The sequence below is a fragment of the Nyctibius grandis genome, chromosome 6, assembly GCF_013368605.1.
Source record: "Nyctibius grandis isolate bNycGra1 chromosome 6, bNycGra1.pri, whole genome shotgun sequence".
Taxonomy (NCBI): Eukaryota; Metazoa; Chordata; class Aves; order Nyctibiiformes; family Nyctibiidae; genus Nyctibius; species Nyctibius grandis.
Window position 1 is genome coordinate 6,687,767 of NC_090663.1, and position 16,190 is coordinate 6,703,956.

The window sequence follows — 16,190 nt, forward strand, 5'->3', positions numbered from 1 at the left end:
TGTTCTAAGGCCGACTTTCTAGAGGACTAGACCAAGTGGAACGTTATCATCTCTAACTTCTCTGGCGCATAGCAGCAGCAACGAGAAATCTTTTTCTCTGGTACAAGTACAGATTTACAAATTCCAGGCAGCTCTAGTTTTTATTGACCACATTGCGTGGCCCTCGTCTTTATTCAAGCAACACCTCCAGTATATAGATGTTTTTGGGTTTTTTTTGAGGGTAGTGAGGGGTTCTAAAGGAGGGATGCTCCCCTCTTTCAGACAACTGTTTTAGAGTGACAGCAGAAATAGAGAGTAATTTGCTATTTCGTTTCAAGTCTTTTCAGTCCAAAAAAGCTGGCGGGAGCACATGCAGAAAACTTTGCAATATCATTACACATTTTACCTGTGTGTCATGTCTGTATGATATTTTGCTTCCAGAATTCCTGATCAGCCCTTAAGTGCACTGAAGATATTAATGAAAACAGTCATTTATATGAGAGTTAGATCATCCTTGTTGGTTTGTAGCCTCTTAACAGCACTTTTTTTCCTTTTTCCTTTGGAACAGGTGTATTATAAAACATTTGGAAGGACTGGTAGTTCAGTATGACCTGACTGTACGAGATAGCGATGGCAGTGTGGTGCAGTTTCTGTATGGAGAAGATGGGCTTGATATCCCTAAAACTCAGTTCTTACAACCCGAGCAGTTTCCTTTCATTGCAGAAAACTATGAGGTAGAACACCTGAGTCTTAAGTATTTATATGGGCTGAAGGGGAAGACTGAAATGCATGTTTAACATCTGGCATATGTGTTAAGGATCCAGTGGCATAGTTATTTCTCTCAGTCACTCTCAGAATAACCTACATTTTTATTTGCCATTGTATTCAAAATAAGGAAGTGACTCTTAAGTCTGTGGCATAATTTAAGCAGTCTCAATTGCAACAGAGCACCAAGCACTCTTCCTGTTCTCGTCTATTCTAACTCTGCAGTTGGTTCCAACACAGAGACTTTACTCTTCAGTCTGTCAAGTCTGATTAACTTCCTTTTGCCAGTATCATCACTGGTTATTAAAGAATGGCAGTAGTCGCATAAAGATATAAGAAGTTTTGTCTCAGTTGGGTTGAAAACCAATTTTTAAAATTCTTTTACTGCAGCGAACATTTTGAGTGGCAGCAGATGACCTTTTTGGTTTGCTTTGCCTTTTCTGCTACAGTGAGCATAGAGAGAAGAATAATCATACAGATAACTTTCTTCTAGGTAATTCAGAAGACAAACCATCTGGATGAAGCTTTAGCAAGGATGGAGTCTCACCAAGCTAACCAGCGGTTCAAAGCCATCAGGAAGTGGCGAGCCAGGCACCAAAACTCTGTGCAAAGAGAAGGAGGGTTTCTGATGTTTTCCCAAAAGAAAATGGCAAGTGTAAAAGCACAGATTCAAGGAGGAGAAATGAAAAATGGAAGAGATCCTGCTACTTTACAGGTACCACAAAGCAATTCAATTGACTGACCGAGCCCTTCAAAAAAGTTGCAGAGTTCAGTGATTTTTTTAAAATGGCTTTTTATAGAATCACAGAATCATTTAGGTTGGAAAAGACCTTTAAGATCGAGTCCAGCTGTTAACCCAGCACTGCCAAGTCCACCACTAATCAATGTCCCTAAGCACCACATCTACATGTCTTTTAAATACCTACCAGGAATGGTGACTCAACCACCTACCTGGGCAGCCTGTTCCAATGCTTGACAACCCTTTCAGTGAAGAAATTTTTCCTGATATCCAATCTAAACCTTCTTCCCTGGCGCAACTTGAGGCCATTTCTTCTTGTCCTATTGCTTGTTACTTGGGAGAAGAAACCAACACCCACCTTACTACAACCTCTGTTCAGGTAGTTGTAAAGAGCGATAAGGTCTCCTCTGATCCTCCTTTTCTCCAGACTAAACACCCCCAGTTCCCTCAGCTGCTCCTCATAACACTTGTTCTCCAGACCCTTCGCCAGCTTCGTTGCCCTTCTTTGGACTCTCTCCAGCACCTCAATGTCTTTCTTGTAGTGAGGGGCCCAAAACTGCACACAGTATTTGAGGTGCAGCCTCACCAGTGCCAAGTACAGGGTGCCACCATCCCAGCAAATCATCTGCTGGACCCCACTCCCCAAAATACCCCAGTGGAGAAGGAAACATAAGGTGAATGGGGAGTTTTCAGCACCTGCTGAACTTTGAACAGCCAGCAAACACTTTGATCCCTGTTGCGTTTCAAATGCAACTCGACACTTGGATGCCTGTGCAGGAGGCAATGCCACCATGCCCAGTTCGTGTCTGGCTGAAAAACCTTGAAAACCCTTTTACTAAAGCATGTGCAAAATCCTCAAGATGGTTTGGGCTCATGGTAGTGGTTGGTCCCATTCATCAGGAAATGCCCGGGCTCAGACACTGCTGCATCTCCGAACAGCGAGAGGCTTCTGAGTGGGGGGATTGTTTTTGTTTGTTTGGTAGTAGGTTGTTTGTTTTTTTTTTTTTTTTTCATATACACAGAGTAGATCTCTCTTGGATGGACAGATACTACTAGCTGGATGAGAGCCTGTTTAAATATGAAGATCAGAGAGCTGAGCCAGCCCTGCCTAGTGTTTCAAAAAAGTACTCTTGCTTAAGCCTCTTGTACATCAGGGCACTAATCTATATGATATGGCTTCTAATGAGTATTGTGTGTATGGACACAAAATGCAAAGAGGTGCTGCTTCACAGCCTTGCTTTCACGAGGAATTTACCCTGGTAGAACGTGGACAGTTAGCATGAAACTCCAAGTTGAAGGTGTTGAGATATATATCTCTGTGAGCTTGTCTGCAAATGTTGTGCCTAATCACTGGTTCATTTATTCAGCTATGCTGAATTTGTGTTGCTATTGGCACTTTTGATAATGTTCAAAACAATTTGGCCTGGGGATTCATTCACTGTTCATTTTTTCTTTCAATAGGAAGTAGATATAGGTACATTTTATGTATGTCTTAGTATATTGTAAAGCTCAGTGGACAGATTTCCAATTTTCCAAGCCAGTTCCTCCTTCATAAAACCTCAAGGCATGTAAAAGATAGGCTTAGCTCATTTTCTGTATTGATTTTTTTTAAAGTAGGTATTAACTTTTTCCTTTATTTAATGCAGCATTTGAAATGTTACTTGAAAGACTAGCAAACTGAAGAATAGAAATAAAATCAATCAGCATGCATAAGATGCAAGCTATGTTTAAGATCTCTGCTGGACTGTTGGGCTTGAACGTCAACAACTGAAAATCAGAGATGTTCCTTTGTCATGCCAGCTTTAGATAGGTGAGGTGGTAGTCAGCTAGAACTAAAGATTTAAGAATGCTGATGGGGTTCACTCCCAATTTAAAATCATTCTTAAGAGGGCTGTATTTCACTGGGTTCTGGAGTAGTTACTATGGATAGATAAGTCTGACTATTTCAAGCTTGTAAAGAACCTTGAAATCGTTTGGGATCAAAAGTGTAAGTATCAGAAAATGGAGAACGCTGTATTTGTAGCTGAGTTGTTGCTAGCTATGTGTTACATACACCTTAAGTTTTATGCGGGGAATCTTCCTCCTCTGTTGCTTGATTGCTGTGTTATTTAGGTTTGGTTTTACTGCGGATAAACCAGCCTGCTTAAAAATCCCCTCTTATTTCCAGTTATTGAAGATGTGGTATGAACTAGATGAGAAGAAACGAAGAAAGTACCTGAAGAAGACAAATAAGTGTCCTGACCCAAGCCTTGGTGTTTGGCGTCCAGATACTTACTTTGCATCTGTTTCAGAAACGTTTGAAAATGGAGTAGAAGATTATATCAACAAATGGGAATCTGAGAACAGAGGAAGTTACATGCACCCAGCACTTTCTTCTGATAGGTAGTAACTTCTCTGTCCTGACTTCTTTGCACTGAGCCAAAAAAAAAAAAAAATCTGTTTTTGGACTGAAATTGCTACAGATGAAAAGTCTTTATCAGCTCTTGGTTTTTGTTGTGACCTTTGTGAAACAAAGTAGTGGGTTTCAGAACAGTTCCTGAAGACTCTGTGCTTAGTGTGCAGTAGAGGGGCCCTGGTTATCTGTTTCTTCCAAACCTGAATTTTCCATGCTGCTCAGGGCTTTGGCAAAGGCTTTATGGAATAACAGCAGTGTATTGCTGTTGCCCTACATATAAAATAATTCTTTACAGTAACAGTTACAAGCAAAATATGCTCTTGCAACACCTTGGAGTTAGTGAGGCAGTTAAGATGAGCAAGTGGGAGTACATGGTCTGTCTTTTAATATTCTGGAAATTAGCAGCAGAACTAAAATACAATTTGGCCAAGGCCCCAGTTCTGTGTTCATGGGCTGTGTTTGTCAGATCAGATTGGGATAGACAATTTTCTGGAGTGTATTTATCCAGCAGAAATTGGCTGAAAGAGGTAACTATTGAACTGAGCAATGTTTCAGTCTCATCCGAGTTCTTTATTTTGTACTACATTGAGCTAAACCTCTTCTTATTTCCTGTCCTCAGATTAAAGGATTTGTTGTATTTAAAGTGGCAGCGATCTCTCTGTGACCCAGGCGAAGCTGTAGGTCTTCTTGCAGCTCAGAGTATTGGGGAACCTTCCACCCAGATGACTCTGAACACCTTCCACTTTGCTGGCAGAGGTGAAATGAATGTTACATTGGGTATTCCAAGGTGAGAAATCTGTTCTCAATGGCTCCTTTGCTGGTTTTGGCACTTACGTGATAGTGCTTAATTTCACTGGCAGGTATATGAGTAATCTTGAGCTTAATTGTAAATTGTGCCTGTTCAGAACTATTTTAATGTTTTACAATTTGTTTTACAAGTTGTTTTGGTTCATTTTCCGGTTACAAAATACCTGTGAATGCTCCTTACTCTTACCTGATGTGTAGCAAATGGCTTATTTGTTTCTGGATTTTAGTCAGTACAGTATAAGCCTAAAGAAATGGTGCTTTGTGGGTTTGTCCTCTGCCAACCTCTTCTTCCCCCTACCAACTTTTAAACCTGTTTCGTTCACACACAAAATTTCACTGCAACTATGAAATCTGGCATGTTTAGTAGTATTAGCACCTATGTAGAGAGAGACTTGTTTTATAGCAGCCAGGTGTCCCCTGACTCTTCTGTATGGTGACAGCGACTTTATCAGCACACACATGTTTACCAGCCAGTCGTCAGCTTGTTCTGAATAACATGGGTGCTGACCCTGGCCTCGCACATAGGTGTGATGTCTTAGGTGGGAGATGGTTGTGTTACTTCAGAGAAGCAGGGGAGGGGGAGAAAGTATGAGGAGCATACATTATGCATCTGTAGGAAACAGGCTTCATTATTAGTTCTTCTGTTCTTGGAACAACTTACTGTCATCCCTAGTTTCTTCCTGTAATTGGGGTGATAATCTAATTGAGGCAGTAGGGCTACAATTGTTTTGTGCCTTATGAGGAACCAGAAAAGTGAAAAGGAGCAGTGCAGTGGTAACCACAGCTCTTGGTGCATATGGCTTTGGTAGAACTGGCAGTTGCTATATGCTGCCTAAATAAATGAACTAGGTATTTATTTGATTGCATAGTACTTTTCTCGCTTAATTTGAAAGATAATTCTTTGTTTAAAGGTTGCGGGAAATATTGATGGTGGCCAGTGCAAATATTAAAACGCCAACGATGAGTGTTCCTGTGTTCAATACCAAGAAAGCTCTCAAGAAGGTGAAGCAGCTTAAGAAAAAGCTCACAAGAGTGTGCTTAGCTGAGGTGAGCCTCCTCTTCAGTGTATCCTTTTGAGAGTCTGCAAAACAAAATTTCCTGTTTGAGCTCATCAGTTAGTCTGGCTTCGTAGTAGTTTCCATTTTTGAAGGCTTAGCTGGGAGCACAAGATGAGAGGGTCCTTTCTTTTCAGAGGTGGAGCATTGAAAGGAATTGCAGTTGCTGTGGCTTAAATTCAATTTAACCTGTAGAGTATTGTCACAGGCTACAAACTCTGTGTAGAACGTAGAGGGGGAGGGTAATAGTTCATACATGGCAGTAGTATGATGGCAGGGAGGATTTGTTTGCTGCCATAGCCTTTTTCTCAAGCTCATTTTTGTCAGTCTGGAATTGGAGGGGGTTTTTTTTGTCTTTAATAGGCAAGGTAAACTGGCTATCACTGCCATAGCAGAGACGTTTTTGTTTGTCCCCCACCCCTTCCTAATCTCGTACAAGTGGCTGTGCTCAATAGAAGCAAAACGTGTGGCTCCTTGGAGACTGAATATATTGAAATCTGATGAATCTGATGTATTCTGTGCTCCCTCTCTTCCTAGGAGTGCAGTCTTTCTTGTGTTTTCCTGCATGCTCTACCTTCTTCTTTCTTAGTCTTTCAAGTTGAAAGCAGCAAGGATAGAGTTAAGACTCAGCTCTGGCCTGAAATACTGTCATGCTCAATGAGCATGGGTTAGTAAAATGAAGCTGCTGGCCCACTAAGAAGTGTGACCTTTTATGAAGGAGTTGGGTGGGACGTGAGGCCTCTCCCCGTATTGTCTTAAGTTAACTGTTGGGAGGAATTTAAGCCAAAAAGAGTGCAATTGGGTAGAGTCCTTTTGCCACAAAGCCTCCAGAAAAGTTTGCCAGTTAGTCTTGTGTAATTCTGGTGTCATATGGAAAGCACTGGAGTTGCAGGAAGTAAATGAAGTGTCTTCATCAAAGGAGTAACGTTCCTACTTGGGGCTTTTGTAGGTCTTGCAGAAAGTTGAGATAGAGGAATCCCTGCGTGTGAAGTGCAAGCAGAACAAACACCGCCTCTACAAAATCAAATTCCATTTCTTGCCCCATGAATATTACCGAGAGGAGAAGTGTGTGAAGCCCAGGGAGATCTTGCGCTTCATGGAAACAAGGTGAGTTTGCTTTCAGATACTTTTAGTATTTACTCTTCTTTTGCCTTTCCATAGGCTCTAAGGGTCACTGCATGCTATTTATTGCTGCTGCTATGGCTTTTAGAGCAACAGCTTCCTGCAGATATGCTTGCAGAAGCATCTACACAGTTGCTTTTTATGTCTTGAATAAAGCTGTTAATCTGTGGCGTGGTGACAGTGCAGAATTGTATCAAGGCAGATCTTTCACATCTCCGACATTCTTGGAGAAGAGCCACACAAGCAACATCTCATTCCTTATCTTTGGATGCTTAAGGATTTATTAGCAGCAAAAATGTTTGAATACTTTAGGTATCCCTTGGAGCTCTCATTGAGCAGAACTAAACCTTGATTTTTTTTAAAAATTATTTGTAAAAAATAAATAAATAGAAAAGGCTGGCTTTTTTTTTCCCCCTTTCTTTTTTTCTCCTGCTTCCTTCCCCATTTGTGGCCAAGTTTATGTAGTTAAAAGTAGAACATTTAATGATAAGGGTCTATTGAAAGCTATTTGTGTTTTGCAAAAAGGCTTCATTAATTTCTTCCTCCTTCAGGCCACATGAGTTCAAGCTGGATTACTTTATTTAACAATTTCGCACGCACTCATTGGTTTAAAAAAGAAAGAAGTCCAGTAGTGAAGCATCTCTTCTGAAGGTCAATTTGATGTGCAGATTTTATGTCAGGATGAGCTTATAATTTTAAGCTTTGCATGCATGGCTCCATCTGTGATTGTAAGAGAGATGATACAAACCTTGTGATCCCTAAAGGAATGGGAAAGGGATGAGAAGAAAAATTATTTGCCTTATCCTAGAAGTACTTTTGCATCCACCAGAGAACATGTCCTGTCAGGAGTTGACTGGCTTCTTAAAATAAATTAATTTTCTGACAACTTGAAATTGACTGCGGTACTGCTGAGCTTTGACATTCTGGGTTGCTGTTTCTTTCAGGTTCTTTAAAATTTTTCTGGAATCAATTAAAAGGAAGAATGCAAAGATGGCATCTTTTACTGAAGTTAGCACCCGGAAGGCAAGTCGGAAGGATTTAGATGGTGACGAAGACAAGGTACAGAAAAACATTACCTGAAAAATGCCACACTTCCTTTACCTGCTTTTGAGAACCAGAATCTGGAAAAACATAGCATGTTTCAATGTGAACAGGAAATGTGTGAACACTAAATTACTACTTTATGCATAAACTATCTTTGCATTCTCATAAAATTAACAGGGAAATTAAAGTTATTGTGCATTAATACTAATTTACTTAAGACTCTACTCTGAAAATGCCTGTTTATTTTAGCTTTGGTGAGATAAAAGCATATTACTCTCCGTGTGCACTCAGATCAATATCCTGTTGTAGCAGTGGTTGTCAAAACTTTGGGGAAGATCCTTTTTTCATTGAAAGTCTTTTTCATGTTCCTTCTGCCACTCCTCTCCCATCAAGGACTGTCACATAAGCAGGCTGATAGCTTATCTATCTTATAAACGTTCATCTTGTTTAGTGTTAAAAGTTATCATGTGTATAAGTTCATTATTTCTTTGTAGTAGTGGGCGTATAGAAATTAATTTGTCCTTAAGGGTAGAACATTGAACAAGGGATTGTTAAATTCCAAATGTTTGGCTAAAGCCTTTCAATGCAGTTGGTGCTTCCTAGCAGTCAGCCTGATTACCTGGTCTGTCATGGATTTCTAGACACAGAATAGTCAGGAAGCTCCAGCAGAGGAAGAAGAGAACATTGTTGATGCAGAAGCTGATGAAGGCGATGGCGATGCTACAGAAGCAAAACGGAGGAAGAACCAGGAAGAAGAGGTAATGATTTTCTAGGGGCTCAGCACTGCACTTGAATTCCCAATTTCCTCTGCGTTGGTTTGAGTTGGGAAGGAAAACTGCCATTGAAACAAATTGCTTAAAAAAAAATAAATTAAAAACTTGAAAAGGGATAGGAAAGTCTCTGTGCTGATGAGTTTTGGTTTGGATGGGGAGGAAATTTTGCTGAGACTTGTGATGGCCATCGTCATCATAGTTGAGCCTGGTCACTGCTGGCCTTTAAGAGTAATACAGAATCATACAAGTTAAAAATGGGAGAGATCTGGGTTTTTTTGAAGCTATGTTCTTCATCCATAGGGTAGACGTGTCTAGCAGTCACGTTGTCTGTGCTGTAATTCACTTTAACTTTACCTCTTGCTAATTTCATGCTATTAGTTGTTCTTAAAACTTTATTGTGGTTCATCATAAATACTCTCCCTGTCTCTGCATGTATTTCCATGTTTGCGACTTCAAAATCACTGCTTAAAAGATGGGTTTCCCTAATTTCAGCAAGAGGGCAGAGTAATTTAAAATCCTGAGGGAATCCCTTCATCAGAGTTGTATTATGGGAAGAGCCTTTTTGGGGGAAAAACTAAATTCTGGTACAGTCACAATAACCTGTAGCATCCCTGACTGTATTGAGGAATACTGTCAAGATCATGGAGAAATAGAGACTGAATTGAATCTGTTGTATTATTTTCTTTATAACAGAATTGTATTTTAATTGTGTCATAGGCAAGACACTTGCAACTCAGCTGTGAAGAATATTCATGAATAAAACCACTTCATGGTGTGCTTTGTTTCTGTACATGTTCTGGCTCAGATAAGGACAACCTAATTTCTTTGTAGGTTGATTATGAGAGTGAAGAAGAAAATGGGGAAGAAAACGCTGATGAGAATGTAGAAGATGAAGAGGCTGAATCGGAAAAAGAAGAAAGGACTCCTGGTGCTGAAGAAGATCAGAACGGAGCAGATGGTGATGAATCTCAACATCTTTCCTTTATGTCTCAGACTCAAAAAGAGAAAGATCGATTACTTCAGTCAGCAGGGTTGCGCGTAAATGCTGTTCTGGACAGCCACCCATCGATACAGGATTACATGTTTGACACTGAAAATGAACTTTGGTGTGAGGTAAGATGGTGGTGCCTGGAAACATCTGTGTGTGGCTGTGCAATGGTTACACGTAGCTTCTGTAACCAACGGATCTTTGTAGTGCGGTGCTGCTGTTTTATCTCAGCAATCCTGTATTAATAGAGAAAAGTGGCAGTACAAATGTACTTCTTGACATAATTTTTAGTAACTTATAACTTTGAGAAAACCTGATGAAACTTCTTTTTAAAAACAGGTTTTTGACAGGTTTATTGTGTTTTAATCTTTAAATATATGATGCATCACTGTGTAGCTCTTGATGAATAAAAGAGATGGCTGGACTGCTGAAAAAGTCTGAACATCTTAAAAAAAATAAACAAAAACCCCAACAAACACACACACCACCTTGCAAAAAAAAGCTACCCAAAAAAACCCAATCAGTGTAAGTTCAGAGATCTTGAAAGCCATGTGGATGAATGATCCTGGGATGGGGTGTTCATCTTAGCATTGTTCAGCTATAGTTCTAGTCAAACCTTTATGTTCCTAAACACACAACTAGGGTAATTCAGTTGTCTACTTTTTCCCTAGAAAGAAGTAGGCTGGTTATTGAGCCTAATGTTCAAGCTTCCTTACAGAACAACGCTGCGTTGTTTTTCTTTCCTCTTAGGTTTCATTGGCGCTCCCGTTGATGAAGGTGTACTTCGATCTCTCCTCCTTGCTTGCCTCTCTCGCACGAAACACAGTCATTCATGAAGTGAAGGGGATCACACGATGCTTGTTGAATGAAAGCACTAATAGGCAAGGAGAGAAGGAACTCGTTCTGCATACCGAAGGGATAAACCTCGCGGAGCTGTTCAGATACTCTGACGTACATAATCTATTTATAATCCTGAACTTGAATGATCTTTTGTGTTCTAGGGAGAGACAATGGATGATGGGTGCCGTTTACATTTAGCAGGGGTGACATGTAGCCTTTTCATCTCTCTTCCCCTAGATGTGTTCAGAGCTCAGCAGAGCCTTTTCTCAAGGGTAGCTTGGAAATCAGTTTTTGTGCAGCAGCCCAGTGTCTAATGACAGATGATTCCACACCACGCTTGTGTCTGTCTCTAAATGCTACTTGAGGGAGTTCTTCCATCTCAATGAATTGCAGTATTTGGAGATGAATAGTTCTGTTATGCCATCTAGTCCATAACTAACTCTCTAAAACCAGGATTATTTTATGCTACATCTTCTCTACTGCTTTTGCTAAAAGTTCTGGCTGGCTGAGACAGACTGAGCATTGCATTGTCTTGCTTGGAAGACTTTAACATGTTCCTCTGCTGCTTGGGATGGTTGGTTTGTTTGCTTTTCCTAATTTCAGGTCGTTTTCTTTTCTTCTGTGCTGAGTTTTGATTCCAGTACTCTTATTCACATATAAAATGCTGTGATCACTAGCTTAAACATAAATCCCCAGAGTAATTTTTGTCTGTATTTGACTCCGAGCTGCTGCTTATGCTAATGAAGAATGGGAGAAAAAAGCTATCTTAGCTTAAGTTGTTTGGAAATACAGAGTAGCTACTGTCCTAACTTGTATCTGTGGGTTTTTTGCTTTCAGATTTTGGACCTGAACAGACTTTATTCCAATGATATTCATGCCATGGCTAAGAACTATGGAATTGAGTCTGCCTTGAGGGTGATTATAAAGGAAATAAAGGATGTATTTGCTGTATATGGTAGGATTTCTTTTTATTTTTAAAGATAATATTTGTTATCATTAAGATGGGAAAACCCAGCCACAGTGCTTACAAAGTTAAGGTTTTGCATGATCTTTGCATTTATGTGTGTATTTTTAAGTTGCACCTTTTCATCATTTTGATCATTATAGTGCCTTCTGTGAAGCCTTCCTTAGGTAATTGTTAGGTTCCATTTAATCAGCAGAAAATTCACTAGACAATGTTAAATTTATCCCCCCTTCACAGAGCTTTTTCTATTCTGGTATATTTATTTTTTGCAAGCTGGAAGGTCCAGACAAATTAACTATTAACATCTGAGGAACCTACCTATGTTAGACTTGCATAGTGGCCCTGAGAATAGGATTAATCTTGCCTCACTAGCTTTTTATGATGGGACTCTAGGCTCCCTTTGTAGTTGAGTTTATCTCTTTCCTAAAATAGCTGTGCTGCATTGTCTGAATGTTTTTCTCTCTGCATAGATTATTCAGAGAGTCCAGACAACTAACTTAGGGAAGATGCCTGATTTCATAGGCTGTTAAAGTTAGGCATGTTGAATTTGCTTTAGGTGAGCTAAGTCTCGCTATGAATTAAACTATTGAAAAGAGGGAAGATAATATAGTGGGAATTTTAGCAACCAGTTATATCAAACAGATTTGCCAGCTCGCAGCCCAGAATGGTCTGACCTTCAAGTTGTTCAAGAACTGCTAGGTAAATGTTGACAGAGCTGTTAATGATCCCCCATTACACTGACTCCACAAGCCTTATTCAGAAATAAGTGCTATTTCTTTTTAGCCTAAACGAGGTTTTCTGTGGATGCCTGACATTGTGCACAGAGTAGATCAGAACCTTTCTAACTCCAGTGCCTAGCTAATGCAGGCCACCAGGTGAGGGGCCAGAGCTCTGACCCATCACAAATGGATGGATGTGTGATCCCTTTCTGTGTAAGCAAAGATGATGCAGACCTTATGGATTTTATGTAGAGAAACTCTGGCACCTTATTGACATTTTAGTTTCCCTGGAGAGAGATTGTTTTATATTACAGTGAGGTCTGCCCCTCTTAGGTATTTGAGGGGAGCAGTTAAGCCAGTTATGCACAAAGAGGTGCAACTGCTGGAAGAATGTTAATAAAGATGTTCTCCATGTTGATTAGACTCAGGGGGTTTAATTTAGACCTGATTTATTTAAAAAAACACCTCAGCCCTTGAATGCTCTGATGATTGCTCTTTCTGATGTTCTTAGGCATTGTGGTAGACCCTCGGCACCTTTCACTTGTGGCAGATTACATGTGTTTTGAAGGATTTTATAAACCTCTGAATCGTTTTGGAATTCAGTCCAACTCCTCCCCTCTGCAACAGATGACATTTGAAACCAGCTACAAATTCCTGAAGGAAGCAACAATGATGGGTAAATGGTTTAGTTTGGACTATATTGCTGCAGCATTTCACGTGTGTTTGTTTTCATCATAACTTTCCACTCTTTTGAGTAATGCATAATTGCATTAGAAAAAATGCCAAAGGCTAAAATTTTAATTAAGCCCTTGCCTAGGAAAATGTTCCAGATGTTTTTAATAAAATTCTGTCAGCATAAATGAAGTCAGCTCCCACATGTAATTTGTGGGGTCTGTGACTCCTTTATTTAAGAATTAGGCAGTTTTATAACAAACCTTAAGATTGTTAGGATTTGTTATAGCAAAGCTTTATAACAGACTACTAAATCTGCCTTTTTCTGTCTCTGCTATTAAAATTGTCATCTCTGCTTTGTTTTCATGTCTCTATTGTAGCTCCCATATTTTCATCTCTTCTCTAACCTTGCTATTCAGAATTTTATTGTGAGAACAGTCCTCCTGGTTAACTTTGATTCTGTTTTTCTTCTGCTGTGTAGCACTTTACTCTCTTTTGCTTTTTTCCTCACAGTCAAAGGGTCAGACTCATTTGTCTAATGGTGGGTTTCTGTTGCTGTTTGAGATGCCCAAGAGTATCCTTTCTGCCCTCTAGTTGCTGCTCTGGAAGGTGTAGAGATTGCATGGCTATATGGATCATTGAAGGCATTTGAAATGTCTTATGCTTTGAGTCTGTAATGAGACAGTTTGCTTGATCTCATGCTTTGGATACTAATTACGTCTCCCTTTTGCAAATAGTCTTGGTTTCTGTCACTTGCCAGTTGAGTGCTCTCCTTGGATGCTCTCAACATGATCTCTTCAGCTGGTATCTTAAACTGCCTTCCACAGGTGCCAGAGATACTTTTATCCCTGAAGTCCTTTTTGTTAATGCTGCCTTATACCTTTTCTGGGAAGGTAATTTGGGTTTTAATGAATAGTATTGGTTACAATTGACTTAAAATTCATCTGAACATCAGAAAGGAAAAGTGTAAATCTAGGGTGACATCGAATAGAAGAGGATATTTCCTGCACAGGTTCACTCTTACTCTGGATTTACATTATATCACATATTGACTTAGAAATAACATAAGGTTTTTGCCAAATGAAACGTAATTATATTTATGGATAATATTATGAATAAAGACATGCAGTGCATACTGACAGAAGGGCACGGAGAGTTGGCAGGAAAGCTACACTGATTATGAGTGGAGGGAGTTACTGAGTTCACCACGATGGAAATCAAAGTCATAACGTGGATTGCACCAGTCTGGATCTAATTTGCTTTAATCTAAGTGATAACTTGGCTGTACGTTTTAAAGAGATACTGCAAAGGCGCGTGCTTATGGCCCTGGTAAATAAGAGGGAAAAATTCTGTGACCGCTGTGCACAGCTAATGTAAGAAGTGCCATTAGAGTGCAGGTGTGACCCAGCAGCCTGTTGATCAGGGTTTAGTGCACAGAGAGCACGCCTGCATCAGAAGTGAGATCCCTTTGTCTGTTTGCTTGAAGAATAACTCTTTGTTAACATCGCATGAGCAAACAGGACAGTTATGACTGTTTTCTTCAATGATCTAACAAAGGACCTTTTTTTTTCTTCAGCTGACATACATGTAGGAGCAGCTATTTAATTATTCAGCTGTAGCTGAGATCAGAGCTGCAAGCACATGCCATACACTGTGCTATGGTGCAGCTCCTTCCCCCATCCTCTGTATGACAGAAAGTTCAGTACATTTTGCTCAGTAGAATAAAGATGACCCAAATTTATCAAAAGTTTAACAATTCTATTTCCAGTCTTCCAACTGCCCTAATGACAAAATTCCAGCTTGCTGTAGTTAGGATGAATGAAAAACAGCCTGGACGCTTATGAAAACAGTGAAAGCAGAACAGTCCTAGCCAGACATGTCATCTGGAGAGCTTCCAAATTTCTGTGACACTAGTTTGCTACAGTGAGTAACCACAAAATCAAAGGAATTCATGGAATGTCTCTCCAGTGAAAAGTTCTCTTCATATCTAGCCAGAAGGATTTAAAATCCACATCAAAAGGATTCACTCTAACAAAGGAAAAAGGCAGCAATGAAAAGGGAATCTTTTTGATTTTGCCTCACTGATGTATTTTTTTTTAGCAATCTATTTAATCAGCAAAATGTGTTCAGTGGAAGGTCAAATCTGTGTTTTCTTAAAATTCATAACGTATTGTGTCTTCGTTCTGAATAGGGAGGGTTTAGTAATGTGTGGCCGAGTTCTCTGCTGGCAAAAAAAAAGATGGGAAAGAGATAATAGTTGTTGTAGGAGGGGTAGGAAGAGTTTTGGACTCCTGCTCTCAGACATACGAGTTCAGGCTGAGCAGTAGGTGGCAGTGCCTTTCTGAAACGGGGCGGGGCTGAGCCGAATGACTTCTTGTGTGTAAACCAAAATGCTTTCTTTTCAGCACTGACCTTTGAGAAGCCTTTGGAAACATCCTAATGGGATCTTGTTTGAATTCTGTTTCAGGTGCCCATGATGAACTGCGATCCCCTTCTGCCTGCCTAGTGGTTGGGAAAGTTGTTAAAGGAGGGACTGGTTTGTTTGACCTCAAGCAACCCCTCAGATAATGTTTTGGTTCGAACTTAAGGATTCTGACTAAAATGTCCATCACAAGAGATACGTACTCTCTACAGCTGTGCAACAAGGGTCCATGCTGTGTCCCCAGTCATCTTCTCTGGGCCAATAGGTTTGTTAGTCTGGATACCTGATGAGCCTAATCTAATTAATGAGAATGTCTGCACCTGTAGGCGCTGTCCTTTGATCCAAAGAAACATTTATTTACCGTTCATTAATGTAAAAAATGAGATTGTTGCCTTACATAGAAAAAAATAAAAGAAAGGAGACCATCTGGGTCTCAAACAGGCTGTGCAACAGCTGTGGCAGATGGAAGTCAAAGCAGAATCTGTTTATGTTGTCCTGATTTTTGTGGGGTAGAATCCCCTCTGGGTGGGTAGTGCCCGTGGCCACATGGTTGTTACATGACAAATTTCCAGTATTGGAAATAGCGTTCGGGCTCCCAGGTGTTGCTGGGCAGGGCTGTGCGGCAGCTTCAACGTCATATTGAAGCGTCTGTGCTTGAGGCATAGCCTCTTCTTTTGCTTGCGTACACTGCCCTGACTTTTACAACTTTAGAAGATGCATTTTCCCATTCTGCTACTTCATTTATTAAGAGTTATGTGTCTGAGACACAATTGTTGCATTTCTTTATTAGCCGAAGGCCGGAATTCAGAGTTTTCGTGGTTTCTACAGGCATTTTCCAGTGCCTGCTCTTATGACTTCTTTGTATGGAACAGATCTTGGCATAGTGAGAAACCTGATGTGATTGAT

General features: G+C 40.1%; 1 protein-coding gene across 1 annotated transcript in view; it reads left to right on the forward strand.

Annotated features, from left to right (window-relative positions):
* The window catches only part of POLR1A (RNA polymerase I subunit A), a 35,542-nt gene extending 19,784 nt beyond the window's left edge, over positions 1–15,758 (forward strand). The window contains exons 22-34 of the mRNA XM_068402642.1: positions 548–713; positions 1,238–1,459; positions 3,651–3,865; positions 4,498–4,665; positions 5,597–5,732; positions 6,690–6,847; positions 7,807–7,921; positions 8,548–8,664; positions 9,511–9,792; positions 10,418–10,618; positions 11,345–11,462; positions 12,702–12,866; positions 15,330–15,758. Of these exons, the coding sequence (XP_068258743.1) occupies positions 548–713; positions 1,238–1,459; positions 3,651–3,865; positions 4,498–4,665; positions 5,597–5,732; positions 6,690–6,847; positions 7,807–7,921; positions 8,548–8,664; positions 9,511–9,792; positions 10,418–10,618; positions 11,345–11,462; positions 12,702–12,866; positions 15,330–15,430 (2,164 nt within the window). The 3' untranslated portion in view covers positions 15,431–15,758. The remainder of the gene's footprint in view (positions 1–547; positions 714–1,237; positions 1,460–3,650; positions 3,866–4,497; positions 4,666–5,596; positions 5,733–6,689; positions 6,848–7,806; positions 7,922–8,547; positions 8,665–9,510; positions 9,793–10,417; positions 10,619–11,344; positions 11,463–12,701; positions 12,867–15,329) is intronic.
* The last annotated feature ends 432 nt before the right edge of the window (positions 15,759–16,190 follow it).